Raw genomic sequence first — 23,210 nt, 5'->3', positions numbered from 1 at the left:
ACGCTAGCATTTTTTGTTACTTTAGACCGTACATGTTCCGCTGTTCCTTGTTTTCTTTTTTGGAAACAAAAATATATTAATGAGAAAATCCGGCAAGTAATGTTGGAAAGAAAAATCAAATAGCATAAAAAAAAAAATTACGTATTTTAATTTGATTCTTATTTTAAGTAACATATTTTTAAAGCTTTCATTTTAATACCCATCATGTAAAATATTAAACATTTAAATTTTCTAAAATTTTCGGATGAACGGTTGAAACATTAACTTTTTCTTCTAATAAACCAAAAAACTAATTTTATATTAAGATATTTATGTCAGCAAATAATACTGAGTTAAATACCACATTACTCGTCACATCAGCATGGTAAACGGTTAATGTTTCAACCGAATACCCAGGTACTTAAATGTTTAAAACTTTACATCTTAGATACTAAAATAGAAATTTTGAAAGTACGTTGTCCAACCAAATGGCCTTTGGCCTAGCGGTATGTGAGTCTTTGGCCTCCTAACAAGTCAGGGGCTCAAACCTCACCAAGAGTGAGAAGAATGTGTAAGTTTATTTGTTCTATTTGTCGTATATAAATATTATTTACTTAAAAAAACATGTATCAACCTAAAAAAAAGTCGGTATCAAGTACACGTGGTTGGTACACGATACAAGAATTTATGTACCAATTATAACTGATTGATACACAGAAGAAAAAAAAAAAAAAAAAAACTTGGTACTGTACCAGCTTCATCCCTAGTAATTATAATTCTTAAATAATTTTCTTGAACTCTACAATCCATATAATTTCAATTCGATTCCAAACCCTACAAACCAAACACTCCAAAAATTCAAAATCCTTCCATAAAATCCAAGATTAATATGAACACGAACATCAGAATTACATAAATCAACAAATTTTATGAGCGATCGATGCAAGAGTTTTCGTCATGAAGAAGATTCATGTTTTGGTTTAGGAACGAACCGCCACAAGTCCACAGCGATATCAACGTCTTTTTTCTTGTGAAATTTGTATTGTTTTGGGAGATCGTATCGAAGCTGGAAATTTGCAAGCTCGGTTAAGAAACATATATAGTTGAACAAGCTAAAAACAACTAAGTCATGTATGTATAATAATTTGTCTGTATAGATTGAGAAGGTTTTTGTTTGAGAGAGTTTTTTTCGTAGATGCAAGGAATAAATTTTCTAATTGGGGGGAATATTTGGAAAAAAAACTTGGTTTTCTGCATAAAGTTCCCCCTAAAAGCTTACTGAATAAGCCATTTCTATATCATTAGGCCACCACCAAACAATTACGTATCGTTGACCGAATAAGTTGCAAGTCCTATTAAGCTGCAAACAAACGGATCGTAAGGCTATCTTTGGCTAAATAACTGATAAACTGGTTGTTAGCCAAAAAGGTCATTGTTGGCAGAGAAGGTAGTTGTTAGCAGAAAAGCAGGTTGTTGGCTGGGAACCGGCTATTAGCCGATAAACTAGATGAAAATTAGATGAAAGTGTAAAACGAGATAAAAGGACATACCGAAACGCTACTTGAAGGGCATAATTGGAAGAAAAAAACTCGTGGAACTTATTGAAACGCTACTTGAATGGCTGACCAAACGAGTCTTTTTCAATAAACTTAGAAAATAAGCTAGCTTTTGGAAGCCAAGCATGGCCGAACAGGAAGAGTTATAAGGTAAAGCTCGAGTGAATTTGACGTACCTCGCATAAAACCTCCGCGCTGCTAGCACCATAATCTCGCAATGCCGCTCTTTTGATATGCTACAATCACCACACCAGGAAAAAGATTCAAATTTTGCAAGAGAAATGATCAAATCATTCTTCTCCGGAAATGTTAACCTTTGGTTGGTTTTCCATCAAGTCCTTTATGAATAAAGCTATTTGTGTGGATTAATCTGTCTATATAGATTGGGAGGGGGTTTTCACAGATGGACTGAGCGTGTTTATTAATCGGAGGGACAGGTTTAGAAAAACTTGGCTTTCTACATAAAGCTCCCCTCTACAAGCTTACTGGTTAAGCCACTTTATATAACATTAAGCCACTATCAATCAGTCATGTATAGCTGCCCAAATAAGTTGTGATTCCATTAAGCTGCTAACCAAACAGGCCCTTAAACCATTAGAACAAGATTTTGAGCTGCAAAACGAGCTGGAATGGCAGTTCTTACGATATGTTCTCAGTTTTCCTTCATTCCCTATGAATCATGAACATGTTTGTTTAACGATGTCCTATGAAAATGGAACAATTTCGTTTTCGGGATGTACTGTGAAAATTGCAAAAAAAAAAAATTATCTATGTACTTACGTTCCTGTATTCGTTACAACAAAATGACGAGTGATGATGGCCATGTTTGGCAACTATTAGCCCGATTATTTTTTTAGCTTATTGAAAAACTGCCGTTTAGGCAGCCATAAACTAGCTTTTTGAAACATTACTTCAAGTAGCGTTTCGATAAGCTTTAGAAAACTTTTTCCACTTTGATTTCCACTAATTTCCCTTATATTTTTCAAAACATGTTATTTTAGGTTATCTTATATTGTCATCTAGTTTTTACCAAACATGATCAGTCTATCAACTAACAGTTACTTAATAGCCAACAACTATCGTTTCGGCTAACAACTAGCGTATCAAACTTTTCAATAAGCTCATCAAACATTGCCCAAAATCCCCAAGATCTTTATTTTCTCCATTTTGGAGAATGTGTTGGAGAAGCTCTTACTAAACATGATCAGTCTATCAACTAACAATTACTTATTAGCCAACTACTGTTCCAGACTTCCAGCTAACAACCAACTTATCAGTCATAGTTGACGTGAATTTGAGCCACAAGATTTGTCTATTTTGTCATTATCAAACGATAAATAAAACGTACGGTTAATGATCAAACACTTCTTATAATCTATGTGGGATATCAAATGTAATTATTATGTGACAACGGGCAAGTACTTGGCAATCATGAATCGAAAGCAAAAACAGGGACTTACTTCTCGTGTTGTTGTCTTGTGTAACGAGTAAACGGCTTGAGAAGCAACCTGATAAGTTCGTATGCATTACGTCACTTAAATATAGGGGTAAAAACACACTCGAGAAGTTAAAAGTGCGATCCATGCCATCAGTTTTACCTTCAATGCGGTGGACAGAAACTCCATGTCAGCACCTTTTTTTCGCGTTCCAAATGGAGGGTTCATTACAACGGTATCAACAATTTGGCCTTCAAAGATAACACCATTTTAGTAGTTAAGTTCTCGTAAAGATACAATTGCGAAATTAGGAGCATCTCCAACAGATTCTCCAAAATTTCTTCGAAATGGAGAATCAAAATTAAATATCAATCATCCTAGGTCCGTAAATTGACCAAGCAAACGAACATATCAATGTGGATTACTCCTTCCATCCCAAAATAAGTGTCCAAATTTCTATTTTGGCTTGTCCCAAAACAAGCATCCACTTTCAAAAGTCGGTGCCTACTTCCAGTTCTATCCTTAATTATGAGACAGAGAAACTCATTACTCCCTCTGCTATTAAGGGTAAAATTGTCATTTAGGGCTTGTTTGTTAGCAGCTTAATGAGACTCAGCTTATTCGGTCAGCTATACATGATTGTTTCGTAGTGGCTTAAATGATATAGAAAGTGACTTATTCAGTAAGCTTATACGGGGATCTTTATGTAGAAAGCCAAGTTTTTTTTCCAAAACTGCCCCTCCCAATTAAAAACACGCTCCTTGCATCTATGGAAAAACCCTCACAAACAAACCCTTTCCCAATTATACAGACAACTTTATCCATACAGGACTTAATGGGAAACCAACCAAACAGTCCCTTAGTTAATTAAAAAGTGTGATAATTACATTTCTAAAATTGTCTTTTTTTCATCGTGAACATTTATTTTGGGACAGAGGGAGTATTATGTCAGTCTGCGAGTGTGATATATGTGATAAATGAATCACCGATGCAATAGCACAAAGATGATAATCTGATAGTCATTAAAATGCAAAAAAATGACAAGATCACAATATTCCTAACATGGCATTGCATACAATAAAATGGAACTTTATAAAATGGTGCTAAGATCACGGAGAGAGGGCGAGAAAGAGAGGAGAGGGGAGAGAGAGAGAGAGAGAGACCTTGCCATCTTAAGTTCTTGATTTCGCATTGAATTAAACCCATTTCGACCTGATACATATCACAATAATGCTAAGAATCTCTTATAATAGATGATCAAGGATGTTTGATGATGTCGAAATCCCGTTTGGAAGTAGGATGCTAGAAAAAGTAGTTCTATATTTTGGTCCTAGAGCATCTCCAACAGATTCTCTATAATTTCTCTAAAAAGAATTACATTTAACTCCAACAGATTCTTTATTTTAGAGATTTCAACATTCATTATAATATTAAAATATTCTATAAATTTATCATATCTCAATCCACTTTTTAAAAATAATTTATATAATATAATAGTGACTCAATCTCATTGGTGGGAATGAATAAAAAAATAATTTATATAATATAATAGTGACTCAATCTCATTGGTGGGAATGAATAAAAAAATAATTTCTCTCTCCACACATCAAGTTTTAGAGAATTCTCTAAACTTCGAGATTTCTCTAGTTTTCTCTACTTTAGAGAACCATATAGATAATTTTTTGGAACAAAATAGAAAACAAAAGCCCCGCATTTTCTCTATTTTAGAGAATTTGTTGGAGATGCTCTCAAGATCTACTTCTAAGCACTTGAAGACCCTTTTGGTGCCTATATAAGAGATCCCACTTTTTATAAACTAAAATGACAATTTTACCCTTTATAATAGAGAACGTAATGAATTTCTCTATCTCATAATTAAGGATAGAATTGGAAAGCACACACTTACTTTCGAAAGTGGACTCTTATTTTGGGATGGAGGGAGTATATGGTTTTCGTGTCTTGAACAACTACTCCCATTCTCCTATGGAAACTACAGCATGTTTCTTTTGAAATGTCAAGAAAATCAACAATTCATTTTCTTAATAAAGATTCCAAGGTGAAATTACATGTTAGCCCATTAATATCAATATCAAAAATGATGACCTTGGTTTGGGTCCAAAAGATTATTTGTCTTTCTTTAAAGGGTGGCTTAAGACATTAGACAAACAATTAAACATTTTAGTAAAAATATGTATGAAATCAAACACTTTAGCATCCTACTCGCCTAGACTTCAACACCATTAGTATCTAATCAGTATTGACCTAATAATGCATTTTTTTTCCAAAGTTCATATTAGTAACAAAAAAGAACCACAAGTAGAAAAGAAGAATTTACCTCAAGATCCTCCGCGTTAATTGATGCAATTTCAAGGGACTCGTCATCAACATCTAGGCCAATCACATGTCTATTAAACACCAACTTAGAGTCAAAGACTCGAATCGCAGATACATATAAAACATCCCAGATGTTGAACACAAAATCTGACAAAAAACAATGTAGAAGAGGCCAATGGGAAAGTTAGAAAATCTCACTCTGCATCGAGGAGAGTAGCAGCAAGACCTAATGTGCCACACCCACATCCGAAATCCGCTACTACTTTGTTGCTCACATCCCCAAATGAATTCTCTGCCTAGTCAAGTAAAAATGAACAAAAAAGCATTCATTTTACGAAGCTAGATAGGGGGAGAAAAAGAAACTATCAAAGAAATTAACATGTCTCTCTCCAAGAAAGAAATGATAACAATTAGGAGTTCTATCAACAAAGCTTGCATTGCCACTGTTCCATAATACATGGCTCTTCTCCAACAGTTTCTTTGTAATTTCTCAAAAACGAAGAAGGAAAAATCTCTAGAAAAATACATCCAACTCCAACAGGTTCCTGATTTTGGAGATTCGGGCATTAATAATATTGTTAAAATATTCAATACAGTTAATGTCCTCGCAAACCTCCAACATCTAATTTGTGGAAACATAAATATTGTTTCTTCCCTACCAGAATTTTAGTTTCGAGGGTTCTTCAAATTTGCAGATTTTTACACACTCTCCCACTTTCTCAATATTAGAGGATCTGTTGGTGCAAAATAATAGGATAAAAACTCCAAAATCTCCAATTTGGAGAATATGTTGAAGCTCTAAACAAACTATTCCACCAACATATTCCTCTCCAAACAAACACAACATTTATTGGACATCATCGAACTACCTTACATAGTCATATATGGATTAGAACTTATTCAAATCAAAGCATTTGTGATCAAGCTTTATGTAGTATCTCGTTATTTTCCCAAAAAACTAAAGCGACTCATATAAAAATTGAAGCTGAAAAGTGATTGATTCCCCTCAAAAGTCACAATCTGTATTTTATTTTAGCTGATCAAGTCTGGTTCTTATTTGGCCAAATGGACTATAACTTCATTAAACCATTCACTAGAAAGTTGAAACCACTAAATTTGGAGTGTAAGGGGTCGTTTACTAAACGCTTAACTGGTAAGCGCTTACCAGGTTATTTACCTCCCCAGATGAACATGGCAAGGGCCGAGAATCTTACTCGGTAAGAGCGAGGATAAAGATGGAGGGTCTTACCCGATAAGTGAGACTAACGACTCTTACACGGTAAGCGCTTACCGGGTTAATTGTTACATATAATACTGTTTTGATGGACTACAATCTTAACTAGTAAGGTAAGTTGGAGTATCAGACTCTTACTGAAAAGCGCTTAACAGGTAAGAGTTTGGGTAATCGGCCCCTAACTTTCTTGTCCAATTCGTTTACACCCCTTTCATCCTTCTAATCTCAAAAGCGGATTGTATGCATCATTTTTATAGATCAAATGTCGGTGTTAACTAGCATCAAGTAAACTAGAAACACAATTTCGACAGAACCCATGATTCCTTTTTCTTATTGAGACTACAAATGAACTCCTACACCCATATCTCTGATCGAAATCAAAACAATTAGGTCGTAGACTTCGTATTGTACCATTGCACCAACCGCCATTAAGAAACAGACCCACCTAGAATCCGGCTGAATAGAATTGGGAGCAAAATCGGTTCAAATATGAACATATGAGATCCAATCTCAATTCTAAACCTAGAATTCCATCTAAACACAAACATACAAGTATCAAAGTTCAAAAAAAGGCAAAACAACAAAAACAATTGAAAATAGAACAAAACGAAGATAAAAGAAGTACCGTGTAGAGCATACGAGAAGCAATGTGCGCTCCAGTTGGGTATTGTTCCAGCTCAATCTGCAATTCATATAGAAATCAAACAGTTGATGTGACATTTGAATCTAACCTTCGATTTTTTGCAATTCAGTATGAAAAAAAAAAGCGATAAGAAAACAATTGGATACGCAAAGTATATGATTGTGTATGAATCTACCTTAGGATTGTCGAATTGTTGAAGATTACCAAGTAGACTTTCTAATTGCTTGAGCTTCATCTGTTAAACTCTAATGGATGTATGGATGATTCATGAGTCTGAACGTCGACAAGCGTATAAACCAGAATCTAGCCCTAGAGAATCAATTCACTTCAATATTGGCCGGTGGGCCAATTGGGCTTTTTTGGATTCATATCCTCTTTCGGAATCAGAATTCAGAACAACTCCTCATTTGTCAGATGGCATATTTATTCCGTAAGAATGGACTAATCCTGATAAACGGTAACGGTAATAAATCAGTGGTCATAATCAGTAATGTATTTTAATACTATTTTTATTCAGAATCTCTTTTAACTCAATCTTAATTAAAATGTTACTTTCTTTTTCATCGACTTCATAATCTTTAACTTCAACCGGTCTCATTTCTTTACCATGTTTATTCACAATTTTTTTCAACTCAATATCAATTAAAATGTTACTTTATATCTCATTTACCTATACAATCTTCAACTCCAACTCAATCTTGCTTTTTTATTGTTCAGACGTAATCCAATCCAATCTAAAATATTATTTTATAAAAATTATATATTTAATTTTTTGTCATATATAGCTATTATTTTTCTGTTTTAAGTATAAAAGTTTAAAAAATATTGAAAAGTTTGGATTCATAATAGAAAATCGAGAAAAACTAAAAAAATAAATTTTACAAAATAATAAGAGTATTGAAATAAAAAGAAATAAGATTAATCTAATGAAAATATGTAATATTATATTTCCATTTACAAGGAACTGAAAAACATGAATTATGGTATTTTTTTAACATTTTTTGTTGAAGTCATATTTTTAACATTTTATCTTTTAAAAAACTAAACCCAACCAATTACATCATGACACGTGGAAAATAGTTGAAAGAAAAAGGTTCACGATCCCATTCCATACGGGGATAGGTTACGTATGCGAGAGATGGTGGTTTAAAAATGTTTTTTTAAACTCAATTTAGTCTAACGTCTAGGACTTTATTATGTTTCTGGTAAGATTTTTGTTCTTGCCATATTAACTCCGTAAGGTAAATGACGCTCGATAAAAGCTTACCATGTAAACATGCGGTAAACGACACCATTAGTATATGCATGCAAAAACATCAGATCAGATGGACAACATCTAGTATTAGATATGAAAACAAGAGAATTAGGCTAAGTCGAGGTTTTCCTTTGCATATAATGATAGATACAAACCACACAAAAAAAGTAAAATAACCAAAGTCAAGCTTTTCTCTCAAACAACGTATCGATACGTCACATAACGCCCAGCCGTCTCACTTGGTCGAATAATTTTCATAACTTGACCACGCTTTAACCCATAGTATCGTGCAATTGGATCGGACACCTGAATTCGAGGTAGCTACAAATACACACAAACAAACAGATTCTTTAAAATGGGAATTTTAAGGATTCTGGACATGCCAAAGATTCTTCCAAATGAAAATTTTGAGGATTTCGGACATGTTTCTTTGCTCCGACAGAGTCTCCAAAATGGAAAAAGCAGAAGAGAGAATACAAAGTATAAAATTCTCCAAATTTGAGGAACACCAATGAAAATGATTAGAACAAGAGAGATAATTTTTGATATATTCCGACCAACAGGAACAAAAGAAAGAAAAAACCATAAATTTTCTGAAGAGAGAAATAATATTATATTAAATAATAAAATATTGACAAGAGTGGTTCCTCTAGAAAATAGTGGGAGATATTTTTAGACTTTATTAGATAATGTAATTGAGAAATGATGAGAAAGGCACCTGTGTTTCCTTGACAGTGTATCTGGCCAGCAAAGTCTTCTTTTCTTCAGCTGTAAGCACTTGGTGTTCAGGAACTAAAATATGATCTTTAACATTCACCAACAATTCTGCCTCCTGTAATCCAAAACCATAGCATCATTACTAACATCAGATTCATAAGCCATCAATCCAGACCGCAATTTCCGTCATGAAGAGGGAACAAATGTTGCCTTGTAAAGAGGTTGATACCTCCTCTATCAGACAAATATATGGTACGATTAGCCTGCTTTCCCAGTTACGAAAAAAAATGATTCATATAGTTTTCTATATATCTGAACATATGTCCATATATGCATCAATGGATGAGTGTGCGTACACATACATTTCTATAAATTGTCACCGAAAATCAGAACTAAACACGTACTCTTAGAAATATGACAAACATTATTTATTGAAGACTGAACCAGCCCAAGCTTCCGTATTGATCATGGCAAAGAAAGATAACGAAAGTTAGCACCAGATGCAACACAAAATGATGCACAAAAGAACTCAATTTCGCCTTTTTGCCCTGAATAACTAATCACGCTGATAATTTTTGTATGTTCTTAACTTATTTGTAGTTTAATTTCCAATGTTTTTATTATATCTTAAGAGTTTCTTGATCATGCTTTTTGCATGTTATTATATAATGCAGGCATGTAGCCAAATAGGTTTGGGGGAACAAAAATCATTCCCATTAATACATAACCAAGTAAAACCTTGCAAACAATTATGGATGATTATAAAAGACGATTGCACTTAAGTCAATAAAGCTAACATGCAGATTGACCATTGAGACGCAACTGAATTTAAATAAGAAAAAAAAGTTGATGATACTTTTTTAAATATGATTGAAAAAACGACCATCTTCTTGGCTTATCTATTAAGTGGGGTTGAAGAAATCAAGATCCATGAACACCGAATTTCTAAAACATCTGTGGACCAAAAATAGTGGATGTTTGGTTGGTTTTTCATTAAGTTCTATATGGATTAGAAAGGTTTTTCATAATGGAATGTGTGCATTTTTTTAACAAAGTGGCAGATTTAGGAACAACTTGGTTTTCTACATAAAGCTCCCCCTTAGAAGCTTACTAAATAAGCCACTTTCTATATCATTAAGCCACTATCAGACTGTCATCAGTCATGTATAGCTTGCTGAACAAGCTGTGAGTCTCATTAAGCTGCTAACAAACAAGCTTACAGCAAACCAAACCAAACAAAACAAGCCCAATATATCCCACCCAAAGGTGGGGTCTAGATATGATTTACGGGGACTTGACCTCCTACCCCAAAGCATAGTGAAAACGTTAAATTACCTGAAAAACTTCCAACTGAAACTTTGTAGCTATCTCACTCATGCAAGTTCGGGCAAAGGGTGTCAGATTTTCTCGGACAACCAATATTGCTCGGAACACATTTTCTGATCTCATGCGTTCAGTGTAAGTCTTCAAGGTCTTAACACCAACCTTTGGTTCCTCGGGGAAGAACACATAGATCTGGTTGACAAGACAACAGAAAATGAATTGAATCAGCTTTACATAAACAAGCAAAAAACATCATAGACCAATCATAAATGTAACCAAAAACCAAAGTGTTGAATGTCTCTGCACATTAAGAGTGTGTGGACATTACAGAACAGAACAAGAATCACTGTTCAACGTTTGGCAGGATTTTTATGTAAAACAAAGTTGGTGGAATGTTGACATCCAAAAATCACAAATATGAGAAATCTTATATAAACAACACCGGTGATGATGCATGGTGATGCACGGTCTCGCCAAAGTTTAGCAACCAAGATGTGCTCAAACAAGAAATATAATTTGGAAGATAAGGTTATTCGATAGAAATCTAGCAAAGCGAATTAGAAGTTTGGAATTCAAATTGAAGTGTATTCATTCTGACCGGAAACTGATATCTTCGTGAATATCAATTTGAACTTCACAAAATTGGATTCTGGAAGATAAATGATGAATACATGTCACATGCAAGAACAATAAGGGTGTGATTGATATCGAGGATAGAACAAAACAAGACATGACAAATAAAATAACCAATTTACCCCTAATAAACTTTTTATATATTTTGATTAATTTATGTAATTTATTAAATTATAATAAAATAAATATTTTTATAGCAAAACATTTCATCATAAAGTTTTCATCAATGCGATCAAAATGACACCAAAATAAAAAGTTTATGTAGTTTTTGGATTTTATTTTATACCTTTCCTATATTATTTTTTTTATTACTAATATTTAATAAATTACATAAATTAATCAAATTATAGAAACCGTGTAAAAATAATATTTTGAGGACAGTCTAAAGACCATAAAATACAATAGTTAGTCGGGTCCATCTTGTTCCATCATTCTATGGGTAGAGGTGGAACACGCTTGTTCTATTTTGTTTTGTTACACGTAAAAGAGTCCTGCCAAACATGGAACGATATGCTTGTGCTGTTATGTTATGTCATGTCTAGTTTACCAAGTGCACGCTGGAAACAGGCAAACCTTGGTCATACACAACTTCTATTAAAAAAATGTCAAGTTTATTTTTTCTACATGGAACGACTAAATACAACAATAAACTGAAACGTTGGAAAAGGATAAATAAACAGGTAAAGACAATAGAGAATGTTTTGCACCTGATCGGAGGAATCATTGGCCTTGGCCTTGCTGATGATAAGATCTTCTCTTTTCATATTCTCACCGTATTTCCTAAAGAAATCACCTCTTCCCATATTGATCTCAAACTCTCCAACCAAATAACCCCTGTCTCTCAGCATTTGCATAACTGTTCTTCGGATCCTAAATAAACGACTAATTTCCTCTTCCGATAGCGTCATCCTCGTGTCGTTTCTGTATTAGGGTTTACCAAAGTTACCGTTTCACCAAAATAAATTACCATCCGTGTCCATGCTTGTATTGTAAGACAGAATTACGCTTATTCCATCTAGTTAGGGTTTATAATATCGCTCCGTCGTTTAAACATCAAACAATCTCAAAAAACCCGTAAAATCATACAGATTACACACACGTACTTCTATGTGTGTGAATTAAAACAAAGAAAACTACCAACATCCTCTTGTCGTAGCTAGGGTTTACAACAGAGATCTTCTCCTAAAACAAAAAAATTCTCAAATATCTACACGATCATACAGATCAGAAACAGGAATATCTACATGTGTGTGTGTGTGAAATTACTGTTTCATGGAAAAACTAAAATCAAAGTTAACGTAGAGAAATCAATATCGATTTTCTCATGTACATGTAATAACTAAAAGACGATCAGACTGTTCAAATCGGAAGAATAAAGTAAAAGACGAAAACGTACGACGGAGGTGGTGGTGAAAGGCGCGGGAAGAGTGACGATGTCGATGACGATGATGAGTTGCTGAAGAGCTGCCCGGCTGCCCGTACCAAAATGTTGATGAAGAATGAATACTGTGTTTCTGGAGAGTTAAAAAAGGCTGTAAGTGGGCTTGGCCCATACTAAAACTCTAAAGACCAAGGCCCAGTTTTTATTGTTAAGAGCCCAATAAATGTACTCTTTTTTTAGGGTATGAGAATGAGACCCGAAACTTGACGTACCTTACCTAGTGGGTTCGGAGATTTCTCGTATAACCCGGGACTAGGGATGGGGTTGAGAAACGTGATCCTTGACTCGTCTCGTTTTCGTATATCAAATATATTGTATATTTATTGTCAGATGGGGTTCAAGAAAATCCCAAAAGAACTGAGAATCACTCTAGTAGCCACTCATATGGACGGTATGCGCAACTGCATACCGTCCAGATTAATGGTCACCTAGATGTTTCTCAGTTTTTCATTTTTTTTTTGCAGTTTCCCCTCGAACCTAACTATTTATTATCAAATATATTATTTATAAAGAATAGGATTTAGGTTGTTTAATGCTAACTCTTACTGACAAGATTCGCCGTTCTCCCTTGCCTTATAAAATATCATCCTGCCCATCCAAATGGATTGATGATAAATATTTATAATCCGGTAAGCGTTTAACGGATAAAAGTCATCACCCTCACTTACCGGGTAAAACTATCGATCTTTCTCTTCTCTCTAACCAGGTAATTTTCTATGTTCTTTTTGTGTTCATCCTTTAAGGTAATTGAACCGGTGAGCACTTACCAATGTTAGTGTTTAGAAAAAGGCTCCTTACATGTAGCGAAAAATGCAAATAAAATAACATAGAATAATTAATGGTTGTTTTGTTAGTTTTCATTAAGTCATGTATAAATAAAGCTGTATGTATAGATTAATATGTATATATAGATTATATTTAGTTTGGAAGGTTTTTTCATAGATAGAAGAGGCCGACTTGGGATTTTTTTAATACATAAAACCCCCTATAAACTTACTGAATAAACTATTGTATATATCATTAAGCCACTACAGAACACACACACACACACATATATATATACTACCGAACACACACACACACATATATATATATATATATATATGTATATATATATATGTATATATATATATATACTGAAGAAACTATAAGTCTCATTAAGCTCGTTAAATTGATAACAAACATGCCTTAAGTAGGGTTGTACATGGGTTAGGTTAGTTGGGTTTAAGACATTTGGACAAACCAACCCAATGTTTGTAGTTTAACAACCCTCAACCCAACTCAAGCAAAACTACCACCCAACCTAACCCAACCCGTGCGTTTTGGTTAGGGTTGATTTGGTTGAAACTTTAGTACATCATTTTACAATCTATGTAAGTGTTTGTGTTTAAACAAAGTAAAATCAAAATGATGACATATAAAAAAATACTAACGAACTAAAAAAGAAACTGAAGGTTAATGTAAATAAGAAAGTAAAATTACGGTTAAAATTGTGATATAATTTTGAATTTTACCAAACTATAGATTGATCTAACGTCTAATGTACATATGTTAATTAATGATTTAAGAATCATATTAGATTCATAGCATAGAAGGACATCGGGTTGGGTTCAAATAACCATAACTCAATTCCAACTTAATAAATGCTGGTTGACCTAATTTTGTATCAATTATGTATCATGTTACCTCAGGTTGATTTCTTTTAGGCTTTTCCAGGCTGGGTTGGTTGGATTAGTCAGTATTTTGAGCAATCCTAGCCCTAAGGGCTCGTTTGTTAGGAGTTTAACGAGTTCAGTAAAATTCATAACTTACTTGTTGGTTATACGTGACTATTTATTGGTGACTTAATAATATAAAAAATGACTTATCAATAGTATTTTATAAGAGAGTTTTATGTAAAAAAATCAAGTTTTTTTAACCACCCTCCTTCCAATTAAAAGACACGCTTATTTTATTTATGAAAAAACCCTTCACAACAAAAATATTTACAATCTAGACGGATAAATAAATCCACACAGACAACTTATCCATATAAGACTTGAAAAACCAACCAAATATCTCGTAAGTCGCGTAGGGTTGTTTGACAGTTGCTGAATGAGTTGGTGCTGAATAAATAAGTGATCGGAATGATCAAGAGATTATCAATAATATAGTACACAATGAAATTAGGGCACTGAATGGTTAAGGAAGACCCATGATATAAATTCATTTAGAAAGTTTTAAAACTATTAAGATTTTTTTTTGCCAAATAAAATTCACCTATTAACAATTCATAAACTATCTATTAATAAAATTATTAAAAGGTAAACAAACAAGCCGTTTAAACTATAACAAGTGATGCTATGACAAAATAAAAATTTGGATCCGGATAACCATTTGGTTCATGAATCGGACTACCCGAATCCTCTAATATCATAACCCAAGTCGAATCGGAAACGGGTTTCAGTCTTTCACCATTTCGCAAATGCCTTTTTGCCGCTCCTCAGAGTTCAGACTTTCCTGCCACCGCCAGCTTCAAGCACCAGCTCGTGCTGTCGTGCAATCGCCAACGCATTTCTTGTTTTTCCTCTGAATTCAAGAATGACCCATGTGAATGAAACCCTAATTTCTTCATAATTAAACCATTCTGTTCAGTTCAATTAGCAGAACCAGACCCATCAAGTCTATTGCATTTATGGAGCATCACTCATTCCACAACCCCTTCGAACGACGGACATTCATCAGCTCTAACACTCCAGCTGTTAAGTGGTTCAAAGAATGGTAAATAATAACAATCCTCTCTTTTTCGCCCTTTAATTATCTTATATCTATATATATTGTACGAACGTGTGAGTGTGATTGGCTCACAAGACCTAATTTTTTAGAAGTTTTAATCAAGAGGAAAAAGGGGTAAAACTGAGATAGACTTGATTATTTATGTGGGTTTGAAGTAGCTACGGTTTTAAAATTTTGATACTACTCAGTCCATGTTTGATTTCTTGATAAAGATGATTTCGTGCTTGCAACTAGCAAGACCAGTAGAATCAGTTAGAGTTCAGTTATGAGTTTGCCGTTGTAAAAAAGAACGTGTTTTGATTGATCTGTGTGATTTATGGCAAATGGTAATCAAGGTTTCTAGAATGTTAGGGATTGTTGAATGCACTCTATGTGTTTGTTTTAATGCCATAGTCATTTGTCAACATCAAAAAACATTTTCCCTTTGTTAGCCTTGGCCTTCTCCTACATCTCATAATGCTCTTTTTTCATTAAAACAACTCCCCCTTTTCACCATCTAAAGATCTACTTTGGGATGACCATACAATGTTTATTTGGTTGGTTTTCCATTAAGTTGTATGTGTAGATTAACTGTCTCTATAGATTGATAATGTTTTTGTTTGGGAAGGTATTTTCATAGAAGGAAGTATAATGTTTATAAATCGGGATAGGCAGATTTGGATAAAAACTTGGCTTTTTGCATAAAGCTCCCCCTAGAAGCTTATTGAATATGCCAGTTTGTATATCATTAAGTTACCAAACAGTCATGTATAGCTGACCGAATAAGCTCCGAGTCTCATTAAGCTAGTTTAGCTGCTAACAAACAGGTCGTGGGTTATGTCAAATTCTCTTCAATTGAAGGTACCTCAACCGTTTCAACGATATCCTCATTTCTATCCATATTCATCATCAAGTCTCTTGACATTCCCCTCGTATTTGCATTCCAGGCACCTTCATCTTGTGCTAAAGTAAAGGATTGGACATCCTTTAATGGGGCATACAACAACCAACCTATGTATTTAAGGTCTCTGAAGTGTTTTTATTGTGTGTGTGTGTGTGTATATATATCTATATATTGTTGTTTTGATATCTCAAAAGGTTCAAGATTAGTGGATTACCAAAATTCTCCATCCTGTGTTGTTTTGGTGGATGCCTTATTCAATATCATTAGAAATATATTCAAAACTTATGTTTAGTATTTCCATATCCCCGGCTTGTTCCATAAACTGAAATGTTTGACTAACCACATAGTTCATGGGAGTGTTTCACCATTAATCTAATGTCTAAAATTATTTTCAGTTGCGAGTAAAGTAGGCTGAATATTGTGACAAAATCAATCCATCATAAATTTGTAACAATCATGTTGGTCAAAAAAATAGTTTATCATTTCTGCTAACATCATACAACCGAGCCCTTTTGAACCCATGCAATTATTTTTGTCACATAAAGAATGCTGCAATTAATATGGTACATCCCAAAACGGAAATTGTTGCCATTTCTTATGGGATGAAGCAAGATTTACTCATTTCATCGATAAACTACTTTTTTCTTCAAGATTTCACAGTTGTTTGATATTTGTTTACCTTAACTGTTGTAAAATCTTGGTATTAACCTTATCGTTATTTGTTCAGGGTGCCACAGGATGTTGTGGCAACAGGTGGCAGGTGCTCTGTTATGAGGTGGATCACAGGTTAGTAATCTCTGTAAATTCAACATTCATTTTGATATTATTAGTGTATTTTTCCGAGAAAATAGTTCGTGTCAACCAATTGAGTAATGGTTTAATTAGAATATAGTGTAAGCACGAGAACTTGCGTGGCCTTATTAAAGAAATGAATAAACACGTCATCGTAGTGAGGGTGGCAAACTTCTACCAGCATTATTGTTGTCTCTAAGGGTGCATTTGGTATCCAGGCAGGACATGACAGAACATGATTGAACAGTTGTTCAACATATGATAACACATAACTGGATAGGAGAGGAACATATAAAATGACCAATTTACCCCTTATGAGTTGTCTATATCCATTCTGATTAATTTATGGACTTCATTAAATTATAATAAAATAAATATTTTCATAACAAAATATATCATTAGAAAGTTTTCGTCAAAACGATTAAAATGACATCAAAATATAGAAACCGTATAAAGTAATATTTTGAGGACAGTAAAGTGAAAGTTTAAATAGCATAAAATACAATAAATAAAATTTTAAGAATTAATAAAATATAAATAGGGTGGCATGTTTGGTGTTTTAGAAGAGAATTAGTTTTTATTTTAGGGTTATATTGGTAAAATATAGCCTGTTCCACCTTGTTCCATGGGGTGGGGTGGGGCATGCCTGTTCCACTATGTTAAAAGTCCTGCCAAACGTGGAACAGTGATCCTTGTTCTATCCTGTCCTGTCTAATGTACCAAACGCACCCTAAGTAATATCCATCTAACAAGGCATGTCAATGCTATTATCATATGATTCCTTGGGGTTTGATATCGAGCTTCTTGTCTTTGTACAACCAGAGGCTCAATTAAATGCCATGAAAGAGAAGTCAAAAGAGGTGGAGGCTATAGAACCTGAACCCGAACCAACAACCGAAGTTCTTTTTCTTTGCAGCTATGAAGGGTGTGGAAAAACATTTATTGATGCTGGGGCTCTAAGGAAGCATGCTCACATTCATGGAGAGAGACAATATGTGTGCCATTATGAGAATTGTGGAAAGGTGATTCTTTTATATACTAAAGTGCTATTTTTGCGTCCATACCTTCACGGAGATTTGGTTAAGATCACTCCATTCTGACCATAAGGGTGCGTTTGGTACACAGGACAATACAGAATATGACGGTGCAAAAACTTATTGTACCATGTTTGACATGACATTAGACTAGGACATGATAAGACTGAGTGGGACAAAAATGCATTTTTCTGTCCCATCAAAATAGGTGGATCAAAAAACTAGGGAGATGGAATAAGATTGGTAAATTACTAAACTACCCATGACAATTAAAACCCATAAGGGTGCGTTTGGTATCCGGACATGATAGGACATGACAGAACAGTTCTTCAACATTTGTAAGCAGAACTGAACAGGACAGAACATAACAAATGAAATGACCAATTTACCTCTAACGACTTATTTATATATTCTGATTAATTTATGTAATTTATTAAGTTATAATAAAATAAATATTTTTATAACAAAATATATCGTTAGAAAGTTTTCGTCAAAACGATTAAAATGACACCAAAATAAAAAGTTCATTTAGTTTCCAATTTCTATTTTATACCTTTTCTATATTATTATTATTTTTCTATTATCATGTAAAGAGGGAGGCGTATTTGATGTTCTAGAAGAGAATGAGATTTAAGTTTTATTTTGAGGTTAGATTGATAAAATATAGGTCTGTTCCACCTTGTTTCATGGGGTCGGGATGGAACAAGTCTCTTCCACTCTGATTCTGTTTGTTTCACATAAAAGTCTTGCCAAACATGGAACAATGATCTCTTTTATGTTTTGTCCTGTCGAGTGTACCAAACACACTCTAAAGCGATTTCTTTCACCCGCCTACCTCGCTCTCCCCGTCCGGTCCCGTCCACATACCAAACGCACCCTAAGATCACTAGTTTGAGTGACAGAACAACCTCTTTGCATATATTGCCTTGTGATTATAGATTGTTGTTTACTCATTCTTATTACTTTCATGAGGCTCATCGTGTGCAATGAATCTATTATTGGTTTTTTTGCAGAAATTTTTGGACAGCTCGAAGCTAAAGAGACATTTCCTTATTCATACGGGAGAGAGAGATTTTGTTTGTCCTCATGAAGGTTGTGGTAAGGTGATGGCTCTGTCCCTCTTTAGTGAAGTGTTACATTACAGTCTTTTTTTTTTCCATTTCGGTTGATATAATTAACATTACAAACTGCTTTTGAGGTAAGTTTTATCTTCGCATATCGATTTAGGTCCTCTTTATAACATTTCCATTTTGTGGGTCCTGTTTACATGGTACGAGCAGAAATGAAGACGGGACTCGCAAAATGGAGAATGGAGAAAAGGGTATAAATGAACGGAATTCAGTTCATTCATTTATTATGGTACTCCTATTAGGGGTGCTTGAAAAACCAACTAACCCGGCCAACCCAACTTGAAAAAACCCAAAAAAAAACTCAACCTGAGGTAACCTGACACATAGTTGATACTAATTAGGCCAAACCGGCAACCACAACCATTGGGTTGGAATTCAGTTACGATTATTTGACCCCAACCCAACCCGATGAACCCGATGTTTTTTTTTATACTATGGATTTAATATGATTATTAAATTCTTGATTAGTATATGTACATTAGACATTATATCAACCCGTAATTAGCCATATTCAAAATTATATTACAATTTCTACCGTAATTTTACTTTTCTTATTTGAATTAACCTTCCAACTTCTTTTTTGAGTTTGTTAGCCTTTTTTGTATGTTATCATTTTGATTTTACGTTGTTTAAACACAAATGTTTAGCTAGATTGTAAAATGATGTACCAAAGTTTCAACCCGACCAACTCAACCCAACCCAACCCGCCCCGCAAGGTTTGGGTTGGGTTGAGTTAGGTTAGGTTAAGAATTTTCAAACTGCAAGCATCGGGTTGTTCAAATGCCTTCAACCCGGCCAACCCAACCCATGTGTAGCCCTAACTCCTATTTATGATTGGCAAAGAAGCAAAAGGGGGAAGGGACCAGAACTCGAAAGACCCTAAAAATGCTTACGTTAACCGACTACTCTGATATTGTTTGGTTACTTTCGGACATAAACAGGCATTCTCGTTGGATTTCAACCTAAGGTCACACATGAAAACTCATTCTCAAGAGAATTATCATATCTGTCCATACCCTGAATGTGGAAAGAGATATGCTCATGAATACAAGCTAAAGAATCACATAATGTCTCACCATGAAAAGGTTAGTGCTTCCCCTGTTTCAACACGATTTTCATTTCAAAATCACATTTGCTAACGAGTCGTTACAAAGTAAGACCACCCTTATCGTTTTGTAATCCGGGGGGTCTCCACGGAAACAGTCTCTCTCTACAGAGGGGTGGACCCACATGGAACGATACTGTGGCATGGGCCACCACTTCATGGTTCTGTCGTAAGGGGAAAAAGTTACGTTTCTGAAGGGTGGCACTGTATTGTTTTGTTGGGTGCCACCATATAGTTTTTGAAACTGACATGTTAACAAAAGAATTTAATGGCTGAGATGGAAACGTTCCTACCCTTATACAAAAGACCTTGGTTCGAGTCCCATTGTTGTCGAATTTGTTGTTTGTTAGCTTATTTTTTTTTGTGTCTTTTTATATACCACTTTTGTTTTTTAAAATATATGTAGGCAGGACTCGAACATGGATCTCTTCTATGTAAGACATGTTCTTCTATGCAAGGATAAGGAACCAACCACCAGATCTATACTAATTTTGTGAAAAAAAGAGAGTAAATTACGTTTTTTGTCCCTGTGGTTTAAAAATTACGATTTCCGTCCCTATGTTTCGTAATTCATTGCTGTTTTCTTCCTTATGGTTTACACCTTATTGTTGTTTTGGTCCCTGTGGTTTACACTTCTTTCCTGTTTTGGTCCCTGTGGTTTACACTTCTTTCCTGTTTTGGTCCCTTGCACTTAAAGGTTGGAATTAGTCCAAGAACGAAAATAGCAATAAATTGCAAACCATAAGGACTAAAGTGCAATTTCTAAACCACATATATGAAAATAGAAATTATTAACAAACCACAGGGACGAAAATCGTAATTTACTCAAAAAAATTAGATATTTTTTATAGTCAAATTGTGCCACTGCTTAGAATTTCTTTTTGGGTCCGCCTCTGTCTCTATCTTTAGAGATAGAGACAAGGTTTGTGTACATCTTACCCTCCCCAGACCCTACCTCTGTGTGACATATACTGGGTTTGTTTGGTTTGGTTTGATTTGATTATCAGTTTTCAAAATTAAAATTCGGTTTATTTGACTTCGGAAGTGAAACTATATACATCTTTTCCATGTAAATGTAGGGATTTTGCATCCTTAATCTTGAAATCTTTCAAAATTTCAGCAGAACAACAATAACATGATGGTAGAAGCACCCCTCAAGTATGTACACATTCAACCGATAGAAAAACCACCTCCGAAGGCGCCAAAAGCTTCAACGGCCACCTACGCTTCGGCTTCATCCGACCGCCCGTACGCTTGTCCATACGAAGGATGTGAAAAGGCCTACATTCACGAATACAAGCTAAATCTTCATTTAAGAAGAGAACACCCGGGCCATTTCCCGGAAGAAAACCCCAAAAATGCTCACGGAAACAATGAAATGGATGTGGGCAGCGATCATGACGGGAACACCATGAAACGAGAAATTACCAAATCCCAGAAACAAAACCGACCCAAACCTAACGTAAAGCTTCCGCCAGCTAAAGTTGTACAACGGAAGGTTTCTACTGCTGTCGGGAATGTAATAAAGAAGCAGCTATGGCCAGTGGTTAAAGATGTTTACGAGGAAGAAGATAGTGAAGAAACCGAAGAAGATCGTGATAATGTCGAGGATCGATGGGGTTATGGTGATAATAACAATGACGAAGATGATGACGAAGAGACAGAATATGAGGATTAGGGTTCTTAAAGCTCTGCAGGTAATCACCAACTTTCAAGATTTCTTGTTTACTATCTGCTTACGGCCTCTTGCTTCGTAAGTTAGAAAAACGGGGTTTAGGGAAAGCATATCGATGTAAAGACTTGGGTCTAGAATCTGGATCGTAAAGAATCACTGTTCATAAGCGAACTTATTTTGTTGTGTTTTTGTTTGGGAGTCGTTTACCAAACGCTTATTGGGTAAGTGCTTGCTTTTCGGGTGAGTATGACAAGAACCAAGAATCTTACCCGGTAAAAAACATAACAAGGACCGTGAGTCCTGGATGGATAAAACTGTATGTGTGTATTAATATGATTGAGAAGGTTTTTGGTTGGTAATATTTTTTCATAAATAGAATAACCATGTTTTTTTTTAATTTGAAAAAGCAGATTCGGAAAAAACTTGGCGATTGGCGTAAAGCTCTCCTATTAGCTTACTGAATAAGCCATTTTCTCTATAATTAAGCCACTATCAAACAATAACGTATAGTTGATCAAATAAGATGCGAGTCTCGTTAAACTGTTTACAAACAACGGGTTGTAGAGACATACTATTAGTCTACTGACCCAAGTCACATCATACTCTTACCAGGTCAGCAATTACCCAAGTCATGTTGATGAACGACGTTCACTTTCTTGAAGCCACATTCTGCAAATTTAGATATGGATGAGAAGCACGAACGGGGTGGTTGGGTTGGGGTTAAGGGTTAACCTGGCAGGTCAATTGTTGTACTGGTTAAAAGGGGACCCATGGTCATAACCCATATACGATGGGTTGCAGTGTTTATGGACCCAATTGTGTTTTGTAGCCAATTTGTCAAGACTTAAGCAGAAAACAGATGATATCAGAATTCATGTGATATTATTGCACATGGCCAAGCCAACACTCAACCAATCCTTTGAAATTTCTCCTCATCCCATCCCACTCCACTAAAGTACTGTTTCTTTTTTTATTTCTTTTTTTGGTTTTTGCAATGCAAACGTAATTATGACGTCATCCTTTTATTTATTTATTTATTTATTATATTATAACTTTTTTTTAAATATAATTATGATAATTATTATTGTCAGGTAATTTCTTTCGGTTGTTTGAGTTTCTTTAATTAGAAAGTGGAACCTATAATTTTATCGGATGTTTGGTTCGTAGAATGTTTGAATAAAATGTTATAAGGTTTGATTAAGTGATTGGTTTGTTTTTTTTTCCTTAAAATAATAATAATTATTATTATTATTGTTTTATGTGAA

At 34.6% G+C, this 23,210-nt stretch overlaps 3 protein-coding genes across 8 annotated transcripts; 1 reads left to right on the top strand and 2 right to left on the bottom strand.

Moving 5' to 3' along the window:
- Nucleotides 1-739: 739 nt before the first annotated feature.
- On the bottom strand, nt 740-7,526 carry LOC112522905 (methyltransferase-like protein 5). The gene is made up of 9 exons (XM_025132241.1): nt 7,358-7,526; nt 7,165-7,221; nt 5,504-5,601; nt 5,307-5,376; nt 4,135-4,183; nt 3,134-3,222; nt 2,996-3,043; nt 1,712-1,771; nt 740-1,045 (listed from the first exon to the last, which is right to left on the bottom strand). The coding sequence occupies exons 1-9, from the start codon at nt 7,415-7,417 to the stop codon at nt 935-937; spliced, it is 642 nt and encodes a 213-aa protein (XP_024988009.1). The 5' UTR covers nt 7,418-7,526; the 3' UTR covers nt 740-934.
- A 951-nt stretch (nt 7,527-8,477) lies between these two features.
- On the bottom strand, nt 8,478-12,598 carry LOC112523199 (DNA-directed RNA polymerases II and IV subunit 5A-like). The gene is made up of 5 exons (XM_025132710.1): nt 12,507-12,598; nt 11,818-12,031; nt 10,490-10,669; nt 9,156-9,269; nt 8,478-8,758 (listed from the first exon to the last, which is right to left on the bottom strand). Exons 2-5 carry the CDS (start codon nt 12,016-12,018, stop codon nt 8,633-8,635), a joined length of 621 nt encoding a protein of 206 aa, XP_024988478.1. The 5' UTR covers nt 12,019-12,031; nt 12,507-12,598; the 3' UTR covers nt 8,478-8,632.
- A 2,453-nt stretch (nt 12,599-15,051) lies between these two features.
- On the top strand, nt 15,052-22,638 carry LOC112523331 (zinc finger transcription factor YY1-like). Of its 6 annotated transcripts, none has more exons than XM_025132887.1 (7): nt 15,052-15,311; nt 16,937-16,995; nt 17,824-18,023; nt 19,049-19,138; nt 20,107-20,250; nt 21,391-21,967; nt 22,558-22,638. In XM_025132887.1, the coding sequence occupies exons 1-6, from the start codon at nt 15,226-15,228 to the stop codon at nt 21,946-21,948; spliced, it is 1,137 nt and encodes a 378-aa protein (XP_024988655.1). In that variant the 5' UTR covers nt 15,052-15,225; the 3' UTR covers nt 21,949-21,967; nt 22,558-22,638. The 6 variants fall into 6 exon arrangements, with proteins under 6 accessions (XP_024988655.1, XP_024988656.1, XP_024988654.1 ...); XM_025132889.1 differs by lacking the exon at nt 22,558-22,638 and adding an exon at nt 16,253-16,329 and having other exon boundaries at nt 15,288-15,311; nt 21,391-22,256; XM_025132888.1 differs by lacking the exon at nt 22,558-22,638 and having other exon boundaries at nt 21,394-22,256.
- The last annotated feature ends 572 nt before the right edge of the window (nt 22,639-23,210 follow it).

The sequence above is a fragment of the Cynara cardunculus genome (genome assembly GCF_001531365.2).
Source record: "Cynara cardunculus var. scolymus isolate 2C chromosome LG 12, CcrdV1, whole genome shotgun sequence".
In the NCBI taxonomy this organism is placed as follows: Eukaryota; Viridiplantae; Streptophyta; class Magnoliopsida; order Asterales; family Asteraceae; genus Cynara; species Cynara cardunculus.
Note: the sequence above shows the minus strand (reverse complement) of the source record. Positions and strands in the feature narration are given on the sequence as shown.

Excerpts from the sequence above, each read along its gene's own strand:
- LOC112523331 (XM_025132887.1), top strand. The coding sequence starts at position 15,226 with ATGGAGCATCACTCATTCCACAACCCCTTCGAACGACGGACATTCATC. Across the intron at positions 16,996-17,823 it reads TGTTATGAGGTGGATCACAG|AGGCTCAATTAAATGCCATG; the intron begins GTTAGTAATCTC and ends TTGTACAACCAG. Across the intron at positions 20,251-21,390 it reads TAATGTCTCACCATGAAAAG|CAGAACAACAATAACATGAT; the intron begins GTTAGTGCTTCC and ends TCAAAATTTCAG.
- LOC112523199 (XM_025132710.1), bottom strand. The coding sequence starts at position 12,018 with ATGACGCTATCGGAAGAGGAAATTAGTCGTTTATTTAGGATCCGAAGA. Across the intron at positions 9,270-10,489 it reads TTCAGTTGGAAGTTTTTCAG|GAGGCAGAATTGTTGGTGAA; the intron begins GTAATTTAACGT and ends TTTGGATTACAG. Across the intron at positions 8,759-9,155 it reads ACACTGTCAAGGAAACACAG|CTACCTCGAATTCAGGTGTC; the intron begins GTGCCTTTCTCA and ends GTGTATTTGTAG.
- LOC112522905 (XM_025132241.1), bottom strand. The coding sequence starts at position 7,417 with ATGAAGCTCAAGCAATTAGAAAGTCTACTTGGTAATCTTCAACAATTC. Across the intron at positions 7,222-7,357 it reads AACAATTCGACAATCCTAAG|ATTGAGCTGGAACAATACCC; the intron begins GTAGATTCATAC and ends TATGAATTGCAG. Across the intron at positions 3,044-3,133 it reads TTCTGTCCACCGCATTGAAG|GTTGCTTCTCAAGCCGTTTA; the intron begins GTAAAACTGATG and ends CGAACTTATCAG.